This window comes from Pleurodeles waltl, chromosome 5, assembly GCF_031143425.1.
Source record: "Pleurodeles waltl isolate 20211129_DDA chromosome 5, aPleWal1.hap1.20221129, whole genome shotgun sequence".
Classification (NCBI taxonomy): Eukaryota; Metazoa; Chordata; class Amphibia; order Caudata; family Salamandridae; genus Pleurodeles; species Pleurodeles waltl.
Window position 1 is genome coordinate 147,046,573 of NC_090444.1, and position 22,487 is coordinate 147,069,059.

Genomic DNA, 22,487 nt, shown 5'->3' on the forward strand with positions numbered 1-22,487 from the left:
AATTAAATATGCTGAACTAAAGATTTAATTTAAGTAAAATAAATTACATTTTAAAGATGTTTTTAAAAAGTGCCTAAAGTAAAAAAATTATATTAAGTTAAACATGTTACTAAACATTATATACAATTTTAGTTATTTTGTTAAATATTACATTTTTAATTCAAAAAGTAAAATATGTAATACTTCTAATTTGTTTACATTAAAATAAATCAATTCATGTTTTTAGGAAGTTGATACATTAATTTACTTCAACGTTATTTTTCATGGGGTTCTATTTTAAGTTCCAACCTACATTCTTTTTTCTGGGAGGGTGTTGCCCATGTATTGTGCTGGAGTACATTTACCAAGTAGAAGTGCAGTCTGAATATACATGGGCTTACTCTTTTGTGGGTGGGTGCATGTCTCAACCTAAGCCCCTCCCTGAACGACTCCCTATTGCTCCTTTAACCTCTCCCCTTTAATCTTAAATAGCCCACATTTTCCAGCCACTCCCTTCTCTCCACCACACATTTACTACTGGAACGTTTTTAAGTAGAGAGCTTGGCAGTCGGTGCAGAGATTTCCAAATAGAAAAGATAGGAGAGGCGTAGACCTCCACCTGGAGGTATGCAAATAGTATTCTGTGGTGCTCTGGTAGTGCTATCGTGGTGCTAAAGCACAACACATGTAGTTTTTGAATAGATCCCTCAGTTTTCCTCCCCCAGCAAACAAATCCACACTTTACCTGCGCGACCCAATTCTTTCCATTGTGCGGTTTGCCTCGTCACACAAACGAGGGTATCTCGGACTGTCATGAGGAAGACTAAGCCTTGGAGTAAGTAAGATTACAGTAAGTATTTGGGACATTAGTGCTGTATTTCATATGCTGGAAGCCAAGGAAAGGTAACGTCTCAAAACCAATCTCCATGCACAACGTAAGCTCCGAAACCTGGGTAGGTGTGAGTAGCACATTATCTAGTAAAAATTATCTTCAATTTAATTTTCATTTTACGGTGCTTCATGGACCCTTTCAAATGCCTATATGGGTACAGCAAACATTCCCACTTCATAGCATTGAGGTGATGCCTTATGGGATTTGCTGAGTCCATTAAATTGAGAGCCATTTTGCCAGAGGGAACCAGAAAAGTTGTATATACTCAATAACTACCACGGTTTTGGAAAGCATTTCAAAGGTTTATTTACAACTGTCACAGTGACAAAAAAAAGTTTTGAAAAAAATTCTAGCTTCTCCCTGAGCCTCAAATAAGAATTACAGAAATATAGTATATATAATGTATAGTACAACAGATTTTACTTGAGTGCTTTTTGTTCTCCGATACATTAACAAGAAATACACGAATAACGTCCAAAGGATGCAGACGAGTATACAGAAATCCTTAAGGGATTGGACAGTGTTCCCTTTGGAATTTGAACATCCAACAGAGTAGGAAGGGGCGTGGTAGACTTCCTTTTGCTTCATGTAATTGGAAAGGTTTCAAATGTCCATCTTCTCTGGCAAGCAAATCAGCTGACGAATCAGTAGACGAAACACATCACAATGGAATGAGCCAATCAATTATGTGATTCAGGAGCATGTTCCATTCCTTGATGTGACAAGGACACTCCACAAAGGGATAACATCCTATAACCGCATCTCAATGATGCCACAAAAAATATACAGACTATACACCAAGAAATACTGAACGGATTCAGTGTGACGTCCATGGCAAACAATCAGCTTTACTGTTCAAAACAGTCTAGTCACAAGCAACAATATTCACAAGAACTGGCTTACTGCTCCTTGAGTTGGAAACTGCAACACAACTGGATTTATTGCTAATATGTTACAGACAGACAAGAACATAAATCGGGACCATCTGATATGCAAGCAACTCGTTCCCCACTGCCCGCTACCGAAACAGCATTTTAACACTCATGAGGTATCAATCCTAAAACACATACACAATGTTTGAAAAACCGGAAGAAATGACAAAGGTTGTTTCACAATTCTATATATCCTCCACCGTTCCTCACATGTGCACATTTCCCTTTTTACCTGGTCAGAAAGGTAATTTAAAGGAGAGAAGTGGTGCTTAGTTTGGCGAACAAAGGTCTACTCAAAACCAGTGCTGAAGCTAGAGGCCATTCAGGAGAGAGGAAATAAAAACCAAAGGGGGTTGCGCCAAATATTGTTACAACATGTCTGTATACATTTAAAAAGGGAAGACAGACTCCCAACAGCATACCGCCCACAGGCCATGAACCAAACAGTTAATACTGGTCTCAGAAGCAGGAGCTGGTGCTTCCCTCATAATACTGGGTTACCAAGTTTCCATGCACCCCATGGGACGCTCTTGTCCCAGACACTTTGCAAACCATCACCTCTATTTACTTATTGCACAATTCAAAATTAGCATCAGGGACAACTCACTCCACACCCCTCATTTGCATTCTTGAAAGGCTGCTTGTTCCTAGGCCGAGGAAAAAAAAAAAAAAAAGCAGGATACAGTTACCATATAGGTACATGACCCTGCTGTCGGGCCACATAACCAAGGAAACCCACCCCCTCACAAAGTGCTAAAATTACGCGAGTTGCATGACAGTTTAAAGATAAGGGACTTGCACATTTCATGAGTATGTTTGTTACTCCACATCAGAACACACTTGCTTTATGGTTGCATAAATGCTCGTGGTGACATTCTCCAGCTAAATTCCATACTTTGATCTCAACTTTAACAGCCCTAGGCGCTGTATCCCGTTTTAAAACTTATTTGTAACTTCATAAGTTTTAAGGGAAGAAAAGCATATGTAGACAAGGCTTCAGCTTTGCACAATGTCAATTTGTTGAACGTAGAGTGTCCTTTTTCAAGTTCGGCACCAATTTCTCTGGTTTCTGTGGTCTTAGGGGAAAACACTCCTAGTCATAACCACCTAAAACAGCAAACATTTCTAGCTGATTCCTCTGAATACAGGGCTTGGCATGTTGAGGGCTTTAGGTTTTCACTAGGATGAAAGAAAAACAAAAACCTCCATCGCAAACTGGATTTGCCGTTTAATCTAATTCAGGCCATACGAGTCTTCTCCCTCAAGATGATAACGCTGAGTGATCGCTCCTAGAGCATCCCATTCACTGCTCCTCCCCTTGCTGGTTTGTGTCTTCGTGGTTCTGTTCCTTCTCCTCCTCAACCACAAACTCCTCTGGGGGCCACCTGAGCTCCCCACTCTCCACATCTCCATCAGTGGGCTCCACCACAATGGAGGGCAGGCGGTCCTTCAGTTTGCAATAGCGGTCAAAATCTGTTGGATCTGGAAAGATCTACGAGAAAGAAAAGAACACAACTTCAACAGCTGAAACAGACGCAACAGATTAAGTTCTTACATTATTTTGCAGAATAGTGCAGGTAAATCACGTAATTTAGAGACTGCAATCAAATACACTTTAGGTAAATGGGTTTAAAAATAAGTTTTGTTAACTAGCAAATATTGGCAGACTAACTGGCAAAAACAGGAAAAGATGTGATGTAGCGGGTAAAGTGGGAAACTGGAACAGGGGAAAAAGATGATTATAAATAGTAATGAAAACACCACAGAACGGATCTGCAGGAGGGCTCCACATCAAAAACGCTGGGCTAAGCCTTAAGAGGCATGGCGAAGGTCAAACTAACCTCGGTATCACTGCAAGTCGACCTAGTTGGCATACGTAATCTGTGAAAGGGTAATTTGTAAGTAATAAACAGACGATTCTACAGAGGTAAAGAACAGAACTGGCTTCGAGATTTTTTTTACTGTAAGGTAAAGTGCATGTAGGGCAGACTAGACTAAGAAAGAAAAATCAAACCAAGCACAAGTAAACAAAAGCCAGAGGGCAAGAAGTGTAAATTGGCACCAATAGAGCCAGTGAAGGCAATACAAAGCATCAGAACATTACGGTGACCATATGTAGAGAAACTGTACACCATTGAGAAAAAGTTGCTGCTGCAAATCCACTGTTTCTGCATGGCCACGCCAGATTTTGCCATTTCCGAACCTTATTTTGCTGGCAATGGGACTCTGCACGTTACCACTGCGAAAGAGTAGTAAAGTCTGTGCTTCGCATCTAAATCCATGCTATACATTGGTACTCCCCATTTAGTCTATTTAACTAAATACTGCATAAGTATGCATATGGCATTGAAAATTAAATGCAGTCACAAGACAGTCCAGGAAAACTGCCTTTGCCATATAGAAAAATTCCTTGCAAGCCCTCAAGACAGGATGCTAACACACAAAAACAGGACAAGTTATGAATTGGGGGTTAGTGGGCCCTCAGAGTAAAATGAAGGCCAAAAGCTTTACCACTGTAGACCTGGCTATACCTTTCTCTAACAGCCCTGGGTGGGATTAAAATCTTTATTTTGCATCTTCCTTGTGAAAGGCCTACCACAATGCTCTAAAGTTACTTCCTGCTTAGTATTTACAATCTGATTTAATGGTGAAATAAGACTTGATAACGAGCAGAAAGTGGCCTTATAAAAAACGTATTTTGGGTTGTCTGTGCCAAAACTAGCTTAAAACCAGTTCTGCCACTCCTCACGTCCAGAACTACTAGCCACTTAGTCAGGATTAACTATATGGAGTGGACAGAACAGCTGACAGAACAGAGCATCTTTAGCTCTACCTCTTCACTTGAAGAAACCTGGGAGGGTGTCTCCTATTCATTCCCAAGAACATCCTAGACAGCCTGACCACCCCCAGCCACAGCAAGGGGAAAACCATTTCTATCACCTATCACTTCCAGAGCTGAAACATTTTGGCTCAGAGCCTTTAAGACCTGGCTCAGGGGACGATGGCTGGCCTCTGAGACAAGAAAAGACCAATTGGTAGCCACTTAACAAGGATTTGAGTTTTAGCAGGACAAAGAGGGCTTCCTCCATCACCAGGACCATCTAGACAGTTAGGTGCCAGGTACAGTAGGAGGGAACTTGTCAGGTAAGGAAGGCTCCTAGGTAATTTTATAATAAGAAAAAGTGCTGCAAAACGAGGTAGCAGGACTAAACCTAGTTAGGATTGGGCAGTAGAATCACCAGTAGGATCACCAATTATTCAATTATTGGCTAGTGTATATGATAACTGACTTCCATTTACATTCTAAGAACACTCCTGGACATGAAGGCTCCAGCTAAAGAAAGCCTTGGTAGAAGAATCCTTCCAGCAGAAGCCAGAAAAGGAGTCACTCAAGGACTACTGAAGCCTGCTGGCACCCAGGGACTGGAACTGCTCTCCAAGAGTTAAGGGGTTGGCTGCCAGTTTAACTGCTTCACGGACACAAAAGCAGAAGGACTTCTGCCTCAAAGACAGCCCAGATGACTAACGAGGGCTAGACCCTGCAGGAGATCTGGCTTGACAGACCTAGGGCTGACCAGAAGAAGCTTTCCCAGTAGTGTAAAACCAAGAGCCTAATTAGGAGTTTGACAGTCTGACCACCAAACTGGAGGCCAGACCGCCATATGATGACCTCCCTGCCGGTCTGGTCGGTGGAAACAGTGCAGCAGCATTGGCCCTCAAGGAGAGCCGAGGCCAATGCCACCTCATTGTTGGTGCTGCCGGAAGTGCGCATTCAGAGTGTGCTGACATGACAGCATCTGCACTCTCCATGACATGGACCCCCTGTGGCCCTATCTCTGCCTTTCTGCTGGCCTTTTCATGGCAGGGTCTTTTTCATGGAAAGGCAAGTCATGATCAGCACGCACTGCCGTGCCGACATCAGCACAGTCGTGCTTAACCATGACTTGCACCACCACCAATGTGTTGGGATCCATGATCCTGGCAGTGGTCTTGTGGCGGTCCAATCGCCAGCATCCTAATCTGGTGATCAGACCGCCATCATAGGTACGGCAGTCCATGGACCACCAAACTCCTAGTCATGCCCTACGTCTGAAAATAAAATCTGACCATGAACCCCACCTACTGTATCCGAGTTCTGCTCTAAAGTGGTTGACTTTAACCACTGCAAACTGTTGTAGGTGCTTTTTGCCTAAAAACTAACCATCTAACAAGTTTCTCCTTAAGCTATGAGCTTTGTCTTATTTTCTAAATTGGTTTGGGAATTTTATTGTACTTTAAAACTGTTACTTCTTGAACTTAGCACACACTTGTCAGGGGGTTGCCTGCTGCTTGTGCCATGGTTACCAGGGGTTGAGCATAGATTATCTCCAAACTGTTTTATTCAGACCAGAGTGGATTTATCAAGTTGGTGGTGGTGCTTGATCTTCCAAATTAATAACCCTATTTCTGACAGTGGCAAATTTATATGCAACACAATTTGCACTGTTGTCTGGACAAGATTTGCAATTTTTCCATACTGTTTATATATTTTTTAAATTACCTGTATGGCATACAATGTGTGAACCAAAATGAGAAGGCTATTAACATCTTATCATGGCATTTCAGTAAAGTACCAGTCCCTAGCTGAGTGGGATGGAGAGTAAGAGAAACCAATGGACAAACCGGGAACAGCTAGGAAAGCATGGGTGTAGCAGGGACACAAACATGAAGCACTACAAGAGCAAGCACATACATGACCTCCCCTGGAGTACCAATAACTTGTTCCCTGAATGTAAGCTCTGGAAGGAAAGAACTCATTCACTTAAAGATAATAAAGAAGAAATGCTCAAGTGAGGGACAAACTAGAAACTGAAGAAAAGCTATTTATATTATAAGGAAAGCAATTGAGAGATGTGAAAACCAACCAATCATGAGCAATTAGCTGACCCCAAAGCCCAATGTTAGAGCCCACTAATTATTGGTAACGTGGAAAATTGAGCTAAATGTGATTCTGAAGGGGTTTTCTGAACAAATGAGGTAAATTAGGATGGCGAATGAAATGCAGTCACGTATAATTAAAATATCAGTGAAAGATATAAGGAAAATGAATATTTACAAAGCAGGCAAATGGTATAAAACTGGATGCAACAGATCTGGCTTTCCATTGTGCCATTAAAGGTTAGTAAGCAATGTTAGTCGAGTGCCAAGAGAATGGTGGTTAAGTTATTGCAGCCTCATTCCCAGGAACTAGTGTTAGATTCTATCACAGCTCTAGCTTTGCTTCATTAACCTTACCCTGCCTGGCCTCCCCCCTGCATTGTGGATGTTTTAATTATATTATAGAGTGCATGTGTTACATCAGTCTGTTCCGTGGGATGCAAGGTTCCGGCGACTTCTGGGATTGTTTGTCCAGGACTTGGGTAGCCTTTAGTGTACCCACATTTTAACCCTTGTTAAACAGGATTTTTAGCGAAAGTAACCGATGTGTGGATTCTAGGAAGGGTGGACAGGTTAACAAATAACGTTAAACCCTGGCAAAGCCAATGAGTCTGTTTTCAGCTTGCCATCTGTCAATTCTTGATTTGTGACGGTTTTGGCAAAACTATTGTTCAAGAAGCTGAGTGCTCGCTAATCTGAAAACGATGTTTTCTGGTCTTAAAAAAACAAAAACACACATGACCACAGTGCCTCCCAACTCTGACTGGACTACTTTGTGTGCATGTGCTCCTTGTGAAACAGCAGCATGCGGTAACTCAGTTAAATCAGCCATTGGCTGAAGTGGGTCGACGCTCTGCCCTTGGGTGCTTAAGTAGGGTGTAGAAAAATGTGAATGAAAGCCACAGACAAAATGAATGAAGTGTGGCTGCAAACCCCTACGAGTAAGTCATACACATTTAGTGAACTCGAAAGGTCTTGGCTAGCAGACCTGAAAAAGCCAATAGTTCTGCCACCGGCTGCCAGGCGAGAAGAATATAAAGCAAGAACCAATAAATGAATAACAGAGGCAGAAGGGAGCAAGGAAAAAATGAACAGAAAAACAGACTGAAAAAGCAGGAAGAAAAGAAGCAAATTCACAAGAGTGTTTCAAGTGCTGCAACTTTATCACAATAAAGGCTGATTTTCTTCATGGGCAAAGTTTTTTTTAAAGAACCATTGGTAAACCGAGTCCAGAATAAATGTTTTCTGAACAATTCTCCTTATGAACGCATATGTATAATATTGAAGCTTTCGGTTTGTGTGCTGCAGGCACAGAAGAGACTGATACCCAACTGTTTCGAATGGAAGCAGTCTTATGCTGTGAAATACCACCAGTCAGATAAACAAAGGACACTTCAAGAGGAACTTACAATAGCATGGCAGGGCACAGGACTGATAAAACGTGGAACGTGGCCTGTGCTCACACCTTGGGTGGTGATGTGCTAATTGTGAAAGTGCAAAATGCAGTCACTCAGTGAGGTTAATCAGAGGACGAAGTAGGCTGACCCACTGCCCCATGCTGTATTGGGCTTAAACATTTTTTTTTTTTAAATGTGAGTGAGACAAATGGATGAAGAGGTGGTTGAAAGCTATAGATGCACACTGATACAACCAAAAGGTCTTGGCTAAACACTGCCTCGTGGTTTGCCATTCAATGCAAAAACATTCTATGTAAATCTGCATAATATAATGTTCAAAGTGGCCATCGCTTACAGTACATCTACTGAATCCTGCCTCGAGCTTCTATACCACAAAGACCATGCTATTTACATGTGCTTTATTAAAGAAAAGCATAGCTGTATTAACGCTGTGTGAATAACATACTGAATTTGAGATATTCTACTGAGAAGCCTTTTATTTTAACATGCATAATGTAGGCCTAGATATCAATGTTTCTGCTGCCTGTTGCAGTCATCTTTGTCCTTTTAAAGTTGTGCACCCAGTGTAGAAAAGATTTTGTAGACCATGTTTTCAACACAGTGTCATTCTTGCATTTTGTTCTCAACCTTTGTTTTCATGCTGTGTTTGCATAGTGAATGCTTTCCCAAGGTCTCGCCTATTGGGATCATGATGCGATCTCCATGAGAAAATAGCCTTGATTTGTGGCAGAATTTGAACTGTGCGTCAGGAGCACCGGGGATGGGACCCACCTATTATAATTCTGTGGGACATGGGTGAGGTATGATTTTAAAATGTATTTTTCTTAAACAAGATTGGGTGGAATTTCTAGGACTTTACACATTCACACCCATCGTATGAACGGGATTATATTTCACCCAGAGGGTGTTTGGCTCTCTCCCCTGATCTTTAGAAGGTAGGGCTGTTGATCTGATATCAGATTTATGGCTTATTTACTGAGCTGAGTTATACTCTGCTCTGCCATTTTATAATTAACATTTTATTCTGAGCTTCACGTTTTATATGACAATTACTGACACTTTGCCATTTTAATTTTACTTCCTGTAAGTGCCTTTAGTTTTCAAATAAACCCTTTTGATTTTCACTATAATACTCACCAGTCCTTATTGTGAAGCCAAATGTGCTTTACATTTAACTCTGAAATGTTAGTTGATATCTGGTTTACATGTTGACCAAGTCTTGATATGGTGCAACAAAATCCTTAGGGGCTTAACACGCTCCCAGTTCATCAGCAGTGCTTTAGTTTGAGGACAGAGGTAAAATGTCTATATCATGTTTTTTGATTCCTCATGATCTGCTGATTCTGGCTGCACTGCCTGAATAAGCAGCCTGACAGTCCTTCAACAGTGCATGGTAAAATTGTTAAAAACCACAATCCATGCTACATAATGGAAAAGTGTGCTATGAAATGCAGAAAATATAACACTAATATTGTCTTGTGGGCACTAAGTCAAGCACCATATCACTTGCTGTCTGACCACTGCAGTTGTGGTGACAACCTAAAAATTTAACAGCCTTGCTTTAATACAGCCAAATGCTGAGTGAGCACAAAGCCTCATCGTGCAATAAGACAACCCCAGGCCTGTGAGCAGAAAAGGCCACTTTATTAGGACAAGTTTTACAACGTACAGTTGACAACCTCACCAATACTTCATCCAAAACCTGACATCCATCTCCCTTAAAGGCCCCAACTTGTGTAACATGCCCTGAAACTCCCCAGAACCAGCAAGGTCATTCTGTCAGCTTCACAACCCTTCCTTCAACTTCAAACTCACCCAACCCAAATCATCTTCACCAAAAGCACTCATGTGCCTTTCTCCACCACCTCAAAAATACTCTTCCCTTCCCCAGAGGCCTCCCCTTCCCAACACTCCCGAGGGGTGGATGTGCCCACACCAGACTCTCCGTTCCCCCAAAAGAATTACTGCCACCCAGGAGAACCTTAAAGGCACTTTCCTGTTCACCCCCCAAAAAAAACAAAGTACGTTCAACCACACGGTGGCTGTTCATTCCACATCCGAGCTAGCAGTTCCCTCAATGCCATCAAGTAAAAGGCATTCCCAAGCTGACAAATGCACCTCATCCAAGTGAAAGATGCCCCACTTCCTCCTTGATATGTGTATGAGCAAGAACCACTGCCTGCAACAAGCCAAGGGGAGGAGGATAGGGGGTTAGTGGGTTAAAGCCATTCTCCCCCAGGTACCGTCACTCCGCAAACACCTTCTACTGTTGAAAACACAGTAACTCATTACCGAGCACACAGTGAATTATCAGACCTCATACTGCTCCTTACTGCGGGCACAGCTTGGCCTGGCAGCTTCTCAAAGAAACAGAAAACAGACTGAGCAGCTTTGTGCTTCCAAGTCTCTCAATTTCACCCTTTACACAATTATTTTATGTTCCCAGATGGGAATCTTGGAATGCCAAATGATAAAAATGTAAGAATTTTTTTAGAAAGAGTGTTTGAAGTAAGGTGCAACCTGGTAGCAAAGTAGAGGGCCGGACCTCCCAAGACAGCAAAAATACTAACAGGATGGAAAGGGAAGAAATGGGTAGGAAGATGCCAGGGTGGGGGAAAAGGGGGCGAGAGGAGCAGTCAAGGTTTGGGGAGAGGGGCTCACTAGAGTAATGGAAAAGATACAGACGAGGGTGTTGAAAAAAGAAAACATTTAAAGTGGGAGCAACAGAGGACCTTGCTGGGAGGAGGGGGTTGGCAAGTGCAATCCCAAAAATAATAAGCGGGGCGGAGCAACATATGAGCTGGGGCAGTTTTGCAACACAAACCACTAACTGAGGAATTCGGGGGGACAGCACACGTGGGAGGGACATAGAAAACACATGGACTTGCGGATAAATGAAAGAAAAAAAGTTCCCTGAATGTAGGCAATGCAAGGATACAAGTCAGGCTATTAGAAGAACATAAAGAGGCTAGGGTCCAGAGGAGAAAAACAAGATGACTGCAAGGCACTGAATAAGAAACAAGCAAATAAGTGATAAACTATACCAGTGGTAAGCAAGGACAGAAGTTGTAAGCCCATTAACTCAACAGTGATTATTTTGCAACCAGGCAGATTGAGCCATCAGGAAGGCAAAACTTAGAACTATTGAGCAATCCTTACAAGAGGGAGGTAGCATCCCCTCCAATAGGCAGCATGTTTCATTGCAGCCACTTTCACCTAGTTTTGACTGCACGTAGAGTAATCAAATAAGAGAGGTGGAAGGGTTCATTCCAAAGAGCATGCTAGAATCAGCCTGGTAAACTCTGCAAATCATTAAGATCACAAACACCCACAGGTCTAGGGAGAGACATTTCATTTCATCTTCTGGATACCAGAAACCTGATTTACGTAAAAGGTTGGGGCTGAACAGGAGCAGGCTAGGAGACCAGTGTAATCATTTCAGTGAATCAGTAATTAATTCATTTTAGCATATCCAGGCACCAGAGAGATAGGAAGTTAGTGAAAAGATATTTGCCCTATAGGGCAGAAGATGCGATCCCCTCCCCGCTTAGTTCTAGCAAAACCTTGAAATGTTGCCTTTCATGTTTTTTGTGAACTTAGTGGTCTTTGTAGACACCAGGGTGCATCAATCACATTTTACATCAAAATGACAAAGTATGAAAAAGTAACCCTCCATCAAAACACCACTCACCTTAACTGTAGTTTTCATATTTTTCAGACCAATAGACATGTTTATTGAAGAACATTAGTTTTCAGCCAAAGAGTTTCCATGACATTAACATTTAGTTACCAAATTGTCTGGGGCAGGCTTGGTTCTAAATAGGAGGGCTAGGTTATCGACATACTGCAGAAGGGGACTATTCAGATATGTATTTTGTTCGGGTGGGTGAGTGGGGGCTACATGAAAGGAAATAACCTAGTTATACAATGTGGAAGGTCACCTATTTAGTGAACCCGTTAACCAAACTCATAGGGCAATACATCCCACCTGTTGCCTAACAGACTTTAGACCTTAGAGGTCAATGAAGTCTTTGTAATAGCACTAGCAACCTTTCTTCATCCCCTATCCTGAACATGGAGCAGTCTACCCAATCAATCCACTACACAAGTCCATTTAAGTCAAACTAATTCCCTCCACCTTTTTTGATCTTGACATGTTTCCCCTTCATAAGATGCAAGTTAATGCACTGTTCTTATATTCTCAAGACCTCATAAAAAAACAGCGGAACCTTTGAGAATTCCTGCCCAGGGTGGCGATTCCAGTAACCTCACCAGAAATATTGCTCCAAGGACTTTAATATATCGAGGAAGAACATTGTGCGCCAATTGCTAGAATTTGTTTGGTGCATTCCTGTCTGGTTAACGGACAGGCCCAGTCAGGTGGACGACTGTACTGAAAACTGCAATAAAGATTTGTCAACAGGACCCAAAGAAAACGTTTATATTTTTAGAGCTAAACAGGTACTCCACCAGGGCTGAGAATCCTATTAGCATGGCTATACTCAAGTACATTTTTGAGTTCCCATCTCAGTCTGGCTTCGTTGGGATGCTTGCAATTGAACTCTGACAAATGCGCTATACCCTGATCCCACAGTTCATATGTAGATTTCTGGAAAGAGAGAGCCAGGTAGACTCAAATAATGCTCAGTGGTCGGCTCCTTTCTGAGAGTCTTCCACAGAAACTAAAAATATCCGGCCCTACATGTTGCGTCCAATTCCTCCCAGTATTAGAGCTTGTAATCCTGTTTTTCTGAAAACTCGGATTACAAGTTTTAATAAATTCCAAGAGGTGACGGTGATGTTACATCTATTGTTAACCAGGTATCAGTCATGCACCTCTCACCAGTCCACATTATACCCTCGCGAGGCTATTCTATTATGGACCTTCACACGTTTCCCTTTAACTGCTAAATCACAGGCTTATTATTGCCTTCTTGAGGGGTGTCAGAAGAGCACGAATGTGGACAAACTGATCCCACCAACATGCATGAAGCCAGTTACGTGGGGGTGGTTTAGAGTGTCGAGGATGGTCTGAGGAATATTCCACACCAGTAAACTGGACCTCTGGACCACCGATCAGATCAAGCATTGGTTATAGCACATGCTGACCACAAATATGCACAACTCAGAACTGGCCTCATGTAAAGCAACGCTAGTTATCTCCAGAGAAGTCAACTCCTCTAGCTCCACACAAGCACGGCTTCATGTGACACAAGAGCAACTCTGGTCACTACGTCTGATCAAACAGTCACAGTACAGTATGAACAGGCTCTTCCAACCAAACTTACAAAGTAGCGTGCTATCCATCCACTGAAGGTAATCTGACATCAGGGTTATGCAGCACTGTACAAACACAACAGAATCCCCCCCCCGCTTTGTACAATGCATTATGCACCCTTTAGATGTTAAGAAACTTAACTAAGGGAGTCGTCAAAACTGCCCACCATAGATCTTATGAGTACGACAAACCAGGTTTTAATAGGTGAAAAGTCATGCTACAGGGAAGGAGAGCATAGGACTGTATGCAAAAGAAGCCAACTGGTTCCAGTCGGCTGCATGGACTGGAATGAGCAGACAAGGAGGTAATACTCGTTTCATCAAAAAGGGAAACCATACAACCATTTTGGATTGATCATTGTCACATTATGTGGTTTATCATATATGTGTGAATAGCCACACACCAGCAGTGCCAGTATAAAAAGGGTGACCTGTGCATTGCAAAGGGATTAAATGACAAGAAATCTTCGCACAGATTTTAATTGAAGTTCTAATGCGGTTGTACTGTTCTGGTAAATGACTGCCATATACACCTGAAGAGTAAACTGTATAAAAAAAAAAAATGAAGAAAACTACCACTAGTAAATGTTTGGCAGAAAGTCAGTTACTGAATGTTGTCAAAAAGGTTGATTAACAGATGCCAATGATCGGACCACAAAAAAAAACAAAAACAAAAAAAACACGCCAACCAATCATTCCTTCAACCTATAACATGGAAGTGCCTCGATCGATGCATAGTTCTAATACACATCCTGAAGTCAAACAAGTCATCCAGGAAGCCGGCAAACAAACCTTCAACTTCTGTAGTGGAGGCATCTTCTAACAAGCAACAAAAGCAATAGGTTTGTTAAGACCAACCACACTAGATGCAAACAGAACACAGACACACAGCAACATTACAGGCAAACATACATACGTGCACGGAATGACATGCAAGTTCATGCTGACCATAATGGTCTACACCTTAATGCTTCTGCCTTTAGAAGAGTATTGGCTAAATCCTGCAATTCCTATCTCTTTACCAGATTAATCCCTCCTTATAAATACACAGAAAGAGAGCAAGGGAAGCAAGGCTAACCCACACCGCTTCCCAAAAGAAACTATATAATCACAAGAGGTGTGGGGTAGTAGGAACAGGGGGTAAGACTGGGTTAGTCTTTTAACCAACCCAGTCTTACCCCCTGTTCCTACTACCCCACACCTCTTGTGATTATATAATCCCTCCTTATCCCATAAGAACTATTTATAGTCATACTGTAAATTTCTCCCTCATTCAGTCTTTACTTAGCATTTTGAGACCTGGCTTTCTCTTGTCCTACATTCCTGCACTTAATCGAGTAACCCTTTTCACCTACCAGATTTGCTTTTGTATTTTAGCCCACTTCGAGCCTCCCTCCTCCATAGTTTTGGATTTGCAACCATGCAACATTCCTCTAAGCAATGTGTTCAGGCGGATGCTTCACACCCTGGTGGTGTTTTGTGGCTGCAAGTAGCTCCTCAGCCTAGTAGGCTGGTTGCCAGTTTCCTAATGCATTCTTGCAATTTCTGCTGCAGGATAAGAGTTCCAGACAGCACCAGCTTCCTAGACAAAAACTACCACAAATCTGCAATTAGGTCAATGTGTGCGAGGTAAATTCGAAACACACATGCAAACAATACACCAAGTTGCATCTGCAGTCTAACAAATGGACTACTTGATGTCCATCACTAAAAACGAGTGAGACGAAAGGGACAACGTAACCTTTGATTAAGTGCCACTGCCTTAATAAACAGCCCATCCAAGTAATGGCAAACCATGAGAAATATGAAAGCCATTGCTGAGTGGTTCACCAAAAGCTCGTTCCATTGGTGGTACATGTAACAATTCACATTACAGCTGAAGTGGTCTGTAGCAAGAATTAAAACGGAGGTTGAGCATTGAAGGCATGCCACCTTTACCATCAGAAGGTCAAGAAACTACTGCAAATAAAAATCAAACGCTTCTAAATTCAGAATACCTGCTTATTCCTTAACCGCAATATTATGCAACAAAACTTGTGATAAAAGGTCATCCTGGATTTCACTTGGGCTGCACAAATAAATAGACTAGTTAACGAACCGGCTACGAAATACCTGTGCAGATTATGTGGCATACTGGAGTAAAAAGCTTTCCTCCAAAGATGGGCAGGAATGTTAATTACAGAGCAATGGACCCCTGTAAGTTTAATCTAAATTAGTTGACGTGGCACTGTGGAGCAGTCCAGGGTTTACTCAGTGAGTTGATGTGGGCTACATACACCGAGTGACACTTGGTAAGGTTTCTATTAGTTTGCACTAATACGCGCCAATATACTAAATGTCTAATAAGGATATAATCGTGAAACCAGAATTCTCATGCCCTTCCCAGCGAGAGATCTAATCTCAAATGTTAGTATAGCATCTACGGTCTAAACGCTATAGTTCCTTCTGTAACAGTTTAATGAAGGTGCTTTGCAATACTGAAGTCTATGGTCTAAAGACTGCCCACAAGATCAGTCAAAAGCACACCCTGCCTCAGGATCACTCGTTACTGTGCTTCAGTCATTCCCTTCGGTTACTTCACTTAAGATTCCCAGTGTCTACTGGAAAATTAGCACCGATCTTAGGGCTATATGTACGAACACTTTTTCCCATAGACACAGAATGGGTAAAAACCTTTGCTACATCTGGCCCTTAGTGAGTACTGTGTTTTGAAGTTTCCCACAACACCTCTTCAGGCCCACCTTCAATCATGCAGAATGTCTGCACACCACCACTCAGAGCGAGTGCAAAAAACGGCATCCAGTGCCTGTAAATGGGGCCACGAGTCACAAGAGACCAGTAGCATATAAGGCTACCGTCAAGGAACTAAAAAGGTGGTTCTAAGTCAGTTCACCAGAATTCCAGTAAGCGGCAAATTTAAAAAGGCCCATTAACTTGAAACTGCTGGCAATGGTTGGATAATCACCAGGGGGTACCCGCAGATAGCTGCAGAGGCCAAGGCAAAGCCGGGAAAAAGGTTGGGTGTTCAGCACCTGGCCACAGGGACATCTTTACGGATTTCCACATGGCAAACTACTCCCGATCAGCATAGCTGGTGTCACCTCTGACTTCCTCTAGGAATAAGATGGAACTAAGGTGGCTCCTGAAGGCATCTAGGCGCTCAGATTTTCCTGCACTAGGTATTCCGGAAGAAAGTAATGCTCAAGCTATTAAGTGTTTAAGACCACGCCCGACTAATCGTTTGTGGCATCAATTTAATTCTGCAGGTGTCTCCAATCAAACCTTGCATGGCCACTGCATGGTACTCATTTTTACTAGGGGAAGCCACCTCTTGTGTGAAGTCGCTTCTCCTGAGAGAAACACAAGTGTGGAACCCTGCACAAGCTCCCTGGATGTAGTCCTGATGTGCGCGAGTCATGCCTCGCTGGGCCCAACCTATCCCTAGTAGTAGTTACTAGATAAATATACTATTGCTGTGAGGTCCTTCATTCTTTAAAGCAATCTAGAACCTTGGTCCAATTACGGTAACTACATCTCCCAGAATACAACGAGTTAAATACAAGACCATGACTTCAGTGTTGTTGAAAAGGTGGATGACTGTTTCCTTACACGTGGGACAGCACTCCCGTTTGCCCCCAAACGAAGTATGTTGGCATACTAGGGCAGGTACTATACTGGCGTGCGGCCTTCGACAAGGTTTCGGTTTAAAAACATTATTTCCGGAGACCCCGCCCATCGCCCTCTCCCCAGCAGGTCCGAACAAACCTCTCACTGCCCCGCTAATCACTCGATTACACAACGCGATTGCAGCAGAAAAGACAGCCAGTCAATTTTTCAAATTGAAATAGTAATTCATTTCCTTGCAGAAAATGTTATTCAGCTCTTTCGCTCGGCGTCTCAATAACGTTATCTGGAACAGCTGCAAGGAGGCCGACCCCGAGGTCAACTTTTTCCACTAACTCATGCTTTTAAATCACGGCAGAGCGCAAAACAAGCTGAAACAGTGAACGCGCCCTAGCCCGGCCTCCGTGTTCAAACTCTTCTCGGAGGTTGGGGAGGGGTGAGGGCGGGGAGAGCTATGATAAGGAGAGGGAAGATGCCTTCCCAGTAATTCCCTTTAGGCAGAGATCGTATACAATTAAACTGCCTCGACATCCCTGGAGCAGGCTGTATGGAGTTGTACTCGATTTACATCAGTCAAGTTGAACTCCCTCCTTAACTAGGTGCCAGGAGGCTCACTCAGTTCGAGCCTGTGGCGCGAACAGTGTTCTGCAGGTCTAGCTCAAAACCAGGAAAGGGAGGCTCAGCCTTCCATCCTTCGGAGGCTGATAAAACTGCGTAGCAAGTACACGTGCTGTTTTCACCACAAGCGGCATTATGCCAGATAAAAAAAAATGGCACGATTTCGCTATTAGTGTCCCAAAAGTAAGCTAACCAATCCTAGAGGGAAATGCGTTTAGGGGCGTGGTGAGTCTGCCCGTGCCGCTGCGTACCTCCATCCTTGGAGGGTCTGATTTTGGAGACCAGGGCGCACAAGTATAGTCAATATCAAATGTCAGTGGTCCGTTTAGGTCCCTGAAATCAAGTTACACGGGAGTGTTCCCCTTGAAAATTCTAACACTTCAGAGGGAACCGCTGATCCGCGGCATCGTGGTATGATGTCCGTTCAAAGCCCCCACGTCCCCCATTTGGTCCTTGGCACCCCATGGCAGTGTCCTTTCTACGAAGTCCGAGGAGCCATGAAGGCAGTGACAGAGGGCCAAGCTTTGACACCACGAAGGGATTACTACTTTGAGGTTCATCTTCTATTCTGACTGGTGTGCTCTTATGGCCAGCTGCAACAGCATCTGCCAAAGCTTCACATCTTTCTTCAGACAGTGACTCTGGTAATTTATCAGCCAATCATCTTGCATCCCTTGCAGGCAATAACTACTGGTACAGCCCCACTCAGGAAGCATTCCGTGACTGCCAGCTCCCGGTCATTCCAGTGTCCACTGCCCTAGTCATTTTAGATACAATACCCCTCCCAGAGGTCTGCCACCCAAGTCCACAACGGTGGGCATAGGGATTGTAACAGCCATCGTAGCCTGTATGTCCAGGCAATCGTGCTTAATTATGGAGTCCAGGGGTCAGAAATAATACAAATGAATGCGCCAGCATCCTTTTCACTCCCTCTCAAGTCAACTGGGCACTGCGAGACCAGCAACTGAGGCCTACACTGGTCCTGCATCCCCAGCTATGCGAACGGATGGACGCCTGGAAGAACAGATGCAGAGTAGGCTTCTGTCCAGCGGACTGGATCTAAATCGTGTTTAAAGGTGCAGATCCATGATTAGTAGTCTATGCGCTCTGCAAACTCAGACTAATGCCCCTACCAAAGGGCTGGATGCCTCATTTGTGACTATGTTCACTCATCTATTGGGAGTTGCGAGGAAGATGGTTTCAATACTGTACCAGCCAAGACAGTGGATACCACTATTGTGTATGGTCAGTGGTTCCCAACCTTTTGACCACTATCATTACTGGAACCCGGGGACCCCCACTGAATCAATATTGGAATCGGGGACCGCCCCCCCACTGAGTTATTACTGAAAGCTGGAAACCTAATCTGTTAATATTTAATTTTCTTAGCAGTCGCGGCCCCCCTGAGGAAGCTTTGCGGACCCCCGGGTCACAGGTTGGGAACCACTACCCTAGGAGTTTTCTTCGAAAACGTACTTCACAGTTATTATATGCGTCTTGCTATACAACTTCAGTGTTTTGTCTCAATCTAGAGTGAATGACCATGTTCTCTGGATGATGTGAAAAGATTAATCTACCAATGGTTACACAGGACTGTTGAGCATTTATTTATGAATCATTATTTTCAATGTTTAGTCTCCCGTTTTCCTTCATAATACAGTGTGCATACTGCGAGATGCCAGTTTCAGTTCAGATTACAGCCTTTAGAGTTCAAATGTAATTTGGCACCTATTACCATGGACAAGTTGGGGGTTTGAGTGGACTCAGTTTGTATAAAAGACTCACCTAGATCTAAAGGGGTTCTAAGCTGATCCACATACCCAGGACCCATTACCAAAATGCATGTTGTGAAAGGTACCCCTGCATCCATTTTAATTACCAAACCACAAAAATGCAATTATGTTCAGATGCCAATAGTCACAGTATTAAGTGAAGACTAGATGATCAGTCTGGATGTTAAAAAAATGAATATAGACTCATGCAAATTGTCAGCATCCGGAGTGGCATCTTGGCAGCTTACCAGACCATCCTAAGGCTTCCCTTGCCATGGCTCGGTTATTCCAGTGTACTGCTCTAGTGAGCTCATGCACAGCACTACCCCCCCCCCCCCCCCAGTCGCCTGCCACTTAGGTCCACAATTGTGGGGCGAGTAATTAACAGCCATTATTGCCTGTATGTCCGGGCTTTACTGCTCAGTTATGGACTCCAAGGTCAGTGATGCTATTAGCAGAGGATGCACCAGCTCTGCCACTGTCCACCCCTCCTGTTCGAGGGGCAGCTGAGGCCGAATGGCTGCTCCACTCAGCACAAAGAATGCGCTAATAAGCATTGCCCACTTCAGGCAGAGCCTGCGGGATGGAAAACCAATGCTCACATTTCACCTAGGTGAACTGAAAGGCAATACCAGCTCGAAAACCGTCAACTTCAGTATGATCTGTATTTGTCCACCAGCCAGATGACCGAAACCTGACTTCTAGTGAAAGGGGATTTGGCAGCAGGAGCGGAAAATGTTAGTGGCCCTAGAGAGGATCCAGCGCGCCCTCTCCATCACGCTCCCCAGCAGCACAGCCCCCGCCTGTAGAGCAAAGGAGATGGTCTGGGAGGCAGCTCAGCAATGCAAATGGGGGAACCAGACACCAGACAGATGAAAGCTACCTGCTAGGCGCAGTGATTATTACTAATTAAGACTGACAGCGCCGTCCCAAGGTCCAATTGCACACTTGCAATAGGTCAGCCACTTACCTGGCAGCTGGGAAAAAAGTACCCCAAAAAACACACGCACACTCCTGTAATCACTAACAAAGGCCGCACAGTGAAAAGCCCCCACTCAGATCAAGTGGCCTGGCTGGGTTTGTGAATAGGATGGGAGATGGGCTGCCCACTTGGAAGGCGGCCATGCTGTCTGCTGATGTGATCAAAGAATAAGCAGAAAGGCTGAGTGTGGCCATGACTAAAAACAGGCCTTTTGCTCAGGCTCTTGGGACACCAAACGACGCACATAGCGTCTAATGTATCACAATCCAGCAGCGGGTGAAGCAGGCAACGTCTTCCACATTTTAGTAAGGCTGTGGCAGGGCCGGACTGGGGAACCAAAAGCAGCCCGGGTAAAAATGCTCAAAACCAGCCCTGGCCCCATAGTCTCCTTGTGGTAACTCCATCACTTGCTGTTTTTGCATTTGTCGCCCTATGTGGGAAGGGTATGCCCAGACGTGGGTCCCGTGCTTCCCATGCCACTGGATTCAAGCTAGCCTGGCTGATGAGGGGTGAAACCCCGAAACCGGTCCCGGGATGCTTGTTTCCAGTCCAGGGAAGACCTGGCCTAGCAGTTCGGGCTGGACTGTTCCCACAGGGAACAGGGTCAAGACTGATTTGCATATGGCTGGGTCCAAACTGGAATGGCATGGGCAGCAAAAAAACGATGGATTAAACCCAGATCTGTGACTGGGGGTGAATGTTTGACAATGTTCAGCATTCCGTCCATCACTTGTTTTTGCATTTGTAACTCCCTTTCCAACCATGGTCTACCGCTTTCTACCATCTACTATATCCCTCCCACTCCTGAAACATCCCCGTGCGACTGTTTAACTTCCTGGTGCTTGGGAAACAACTGGTGGTGGCCAGGGCTTACACGCTGCCTCCACTGGCTTCAGCCCACCAGGAAGACGCCCAGAGGAGTAAAAGGCCTGTCCAGCCCTCTGGAGCGAAAGTGGGTAAGAATCCAACCCCCATGCATTCAGGCTGTCCCTGGTACCAAAAATGCTGTCATGGGAGATGTGAGCTGCTCACAGCAATTCAAAATGGCTGCCATCACCTAATAAGAATGGCTCTAAATCATAGCCACAGTGCAGATAAATCAGAAGGTACCATGTTGGTAAAGTATCCAAATCCCAGCAGGCTTTTTCTTCATCAAGAAGGGGCTTAAGATGGAATACCAAAATAGCTGTCAATACATTCTGATAAAGAACCACCAATATGCAAAGGCATAACGCATGGGGTTTCATAAAGGTCTATTTAAATGGAAGTACTTGTTGAGGCTAGCTATTAAGACTTTTTATAGCAAGATGACTGGTTTTATTTAAGGAGGGCCTAACAATTCAGGCGAAGTCAGCTACTTGATCAGGCAAATCCAAGCTTCAAACACATAAAATGAGACGGGAAGAATGCTTGCAACCCACAAATTAGTTTGCCAACCATGCTACCTCCGTCTGAACCGAGCCATATGCAAATCAGTTTTGACCTTGTTCCAGTAGGAGCAGTCCAACCTGAACTGCCCGGACAGTTCCTCCCTTAATCTGAACAAGCAACCCAGGACCGGTTTCAACCCGCTTGGGTGTAGCTTGAAGAATGAAAAAAGATACACAAATAGACTATGGTCTATTCTGTATGTCTTTATAGGTAAGATCGGTAACAAGACTAGAACCACTTACATAGCATATGGTTGTGGAAAGTAGACTTCTTTACACTATGAGAGAATCAACAATTAGTTTGTAAATTCCTTCAAACTAAACCAAATCCAATTCAAACCATTAATAGGATATGATCCTCGTATGCAGGGCCATGACCGGCAGATCATTTGTCCGGTCGACTAAAACAGGCACAATTTGTGACTTCCACAAGCTAAATTGCTAATGTTGGACACTTAATATAACCTTGTAAAAATTCTTAAACTTAGGAATGTTATGAGGACCAGTCCACAGTGTATGGATTCAAAAAAATGAATACATAAATAAAGAGTCTTGCTTTAAAATATTTTCATTATTAAACCCGTTCTCCACCCCTACCTGTGAAAATCTGGTGACTGGTGTTCTGTACTTTCTGCACCGTTTGTAT

At 43.6% G+C, this 22,487-nt stretch overlaps 1 protein-coding gene across 1 annotated transcript in view; it reads right to left on the reverse strand.

Moving 5' to 3' along the window:
- Nucleotides 1–1,152: 1,152 nt before the first annotated feature.
- LBH (LBH regulator of WNT signaling pathway) overlaps nt 1,153–22,487 on the reverse strand; it is a 30,002-nt gene continuing 8,667 nt past the window's right edge. The window contains exon 3 of the mRNA XM_069233816.1: nt 1,153–3,295. Within this exon, the coding sequence (XP_069089917.1) occupies nt 3,107–3,295 (189 nt within the window). The 3' untranslated portion in view covers nt 1,153–3,106. The remainder of the gene's footprint in view (nt 3,296–22,487) is intronic.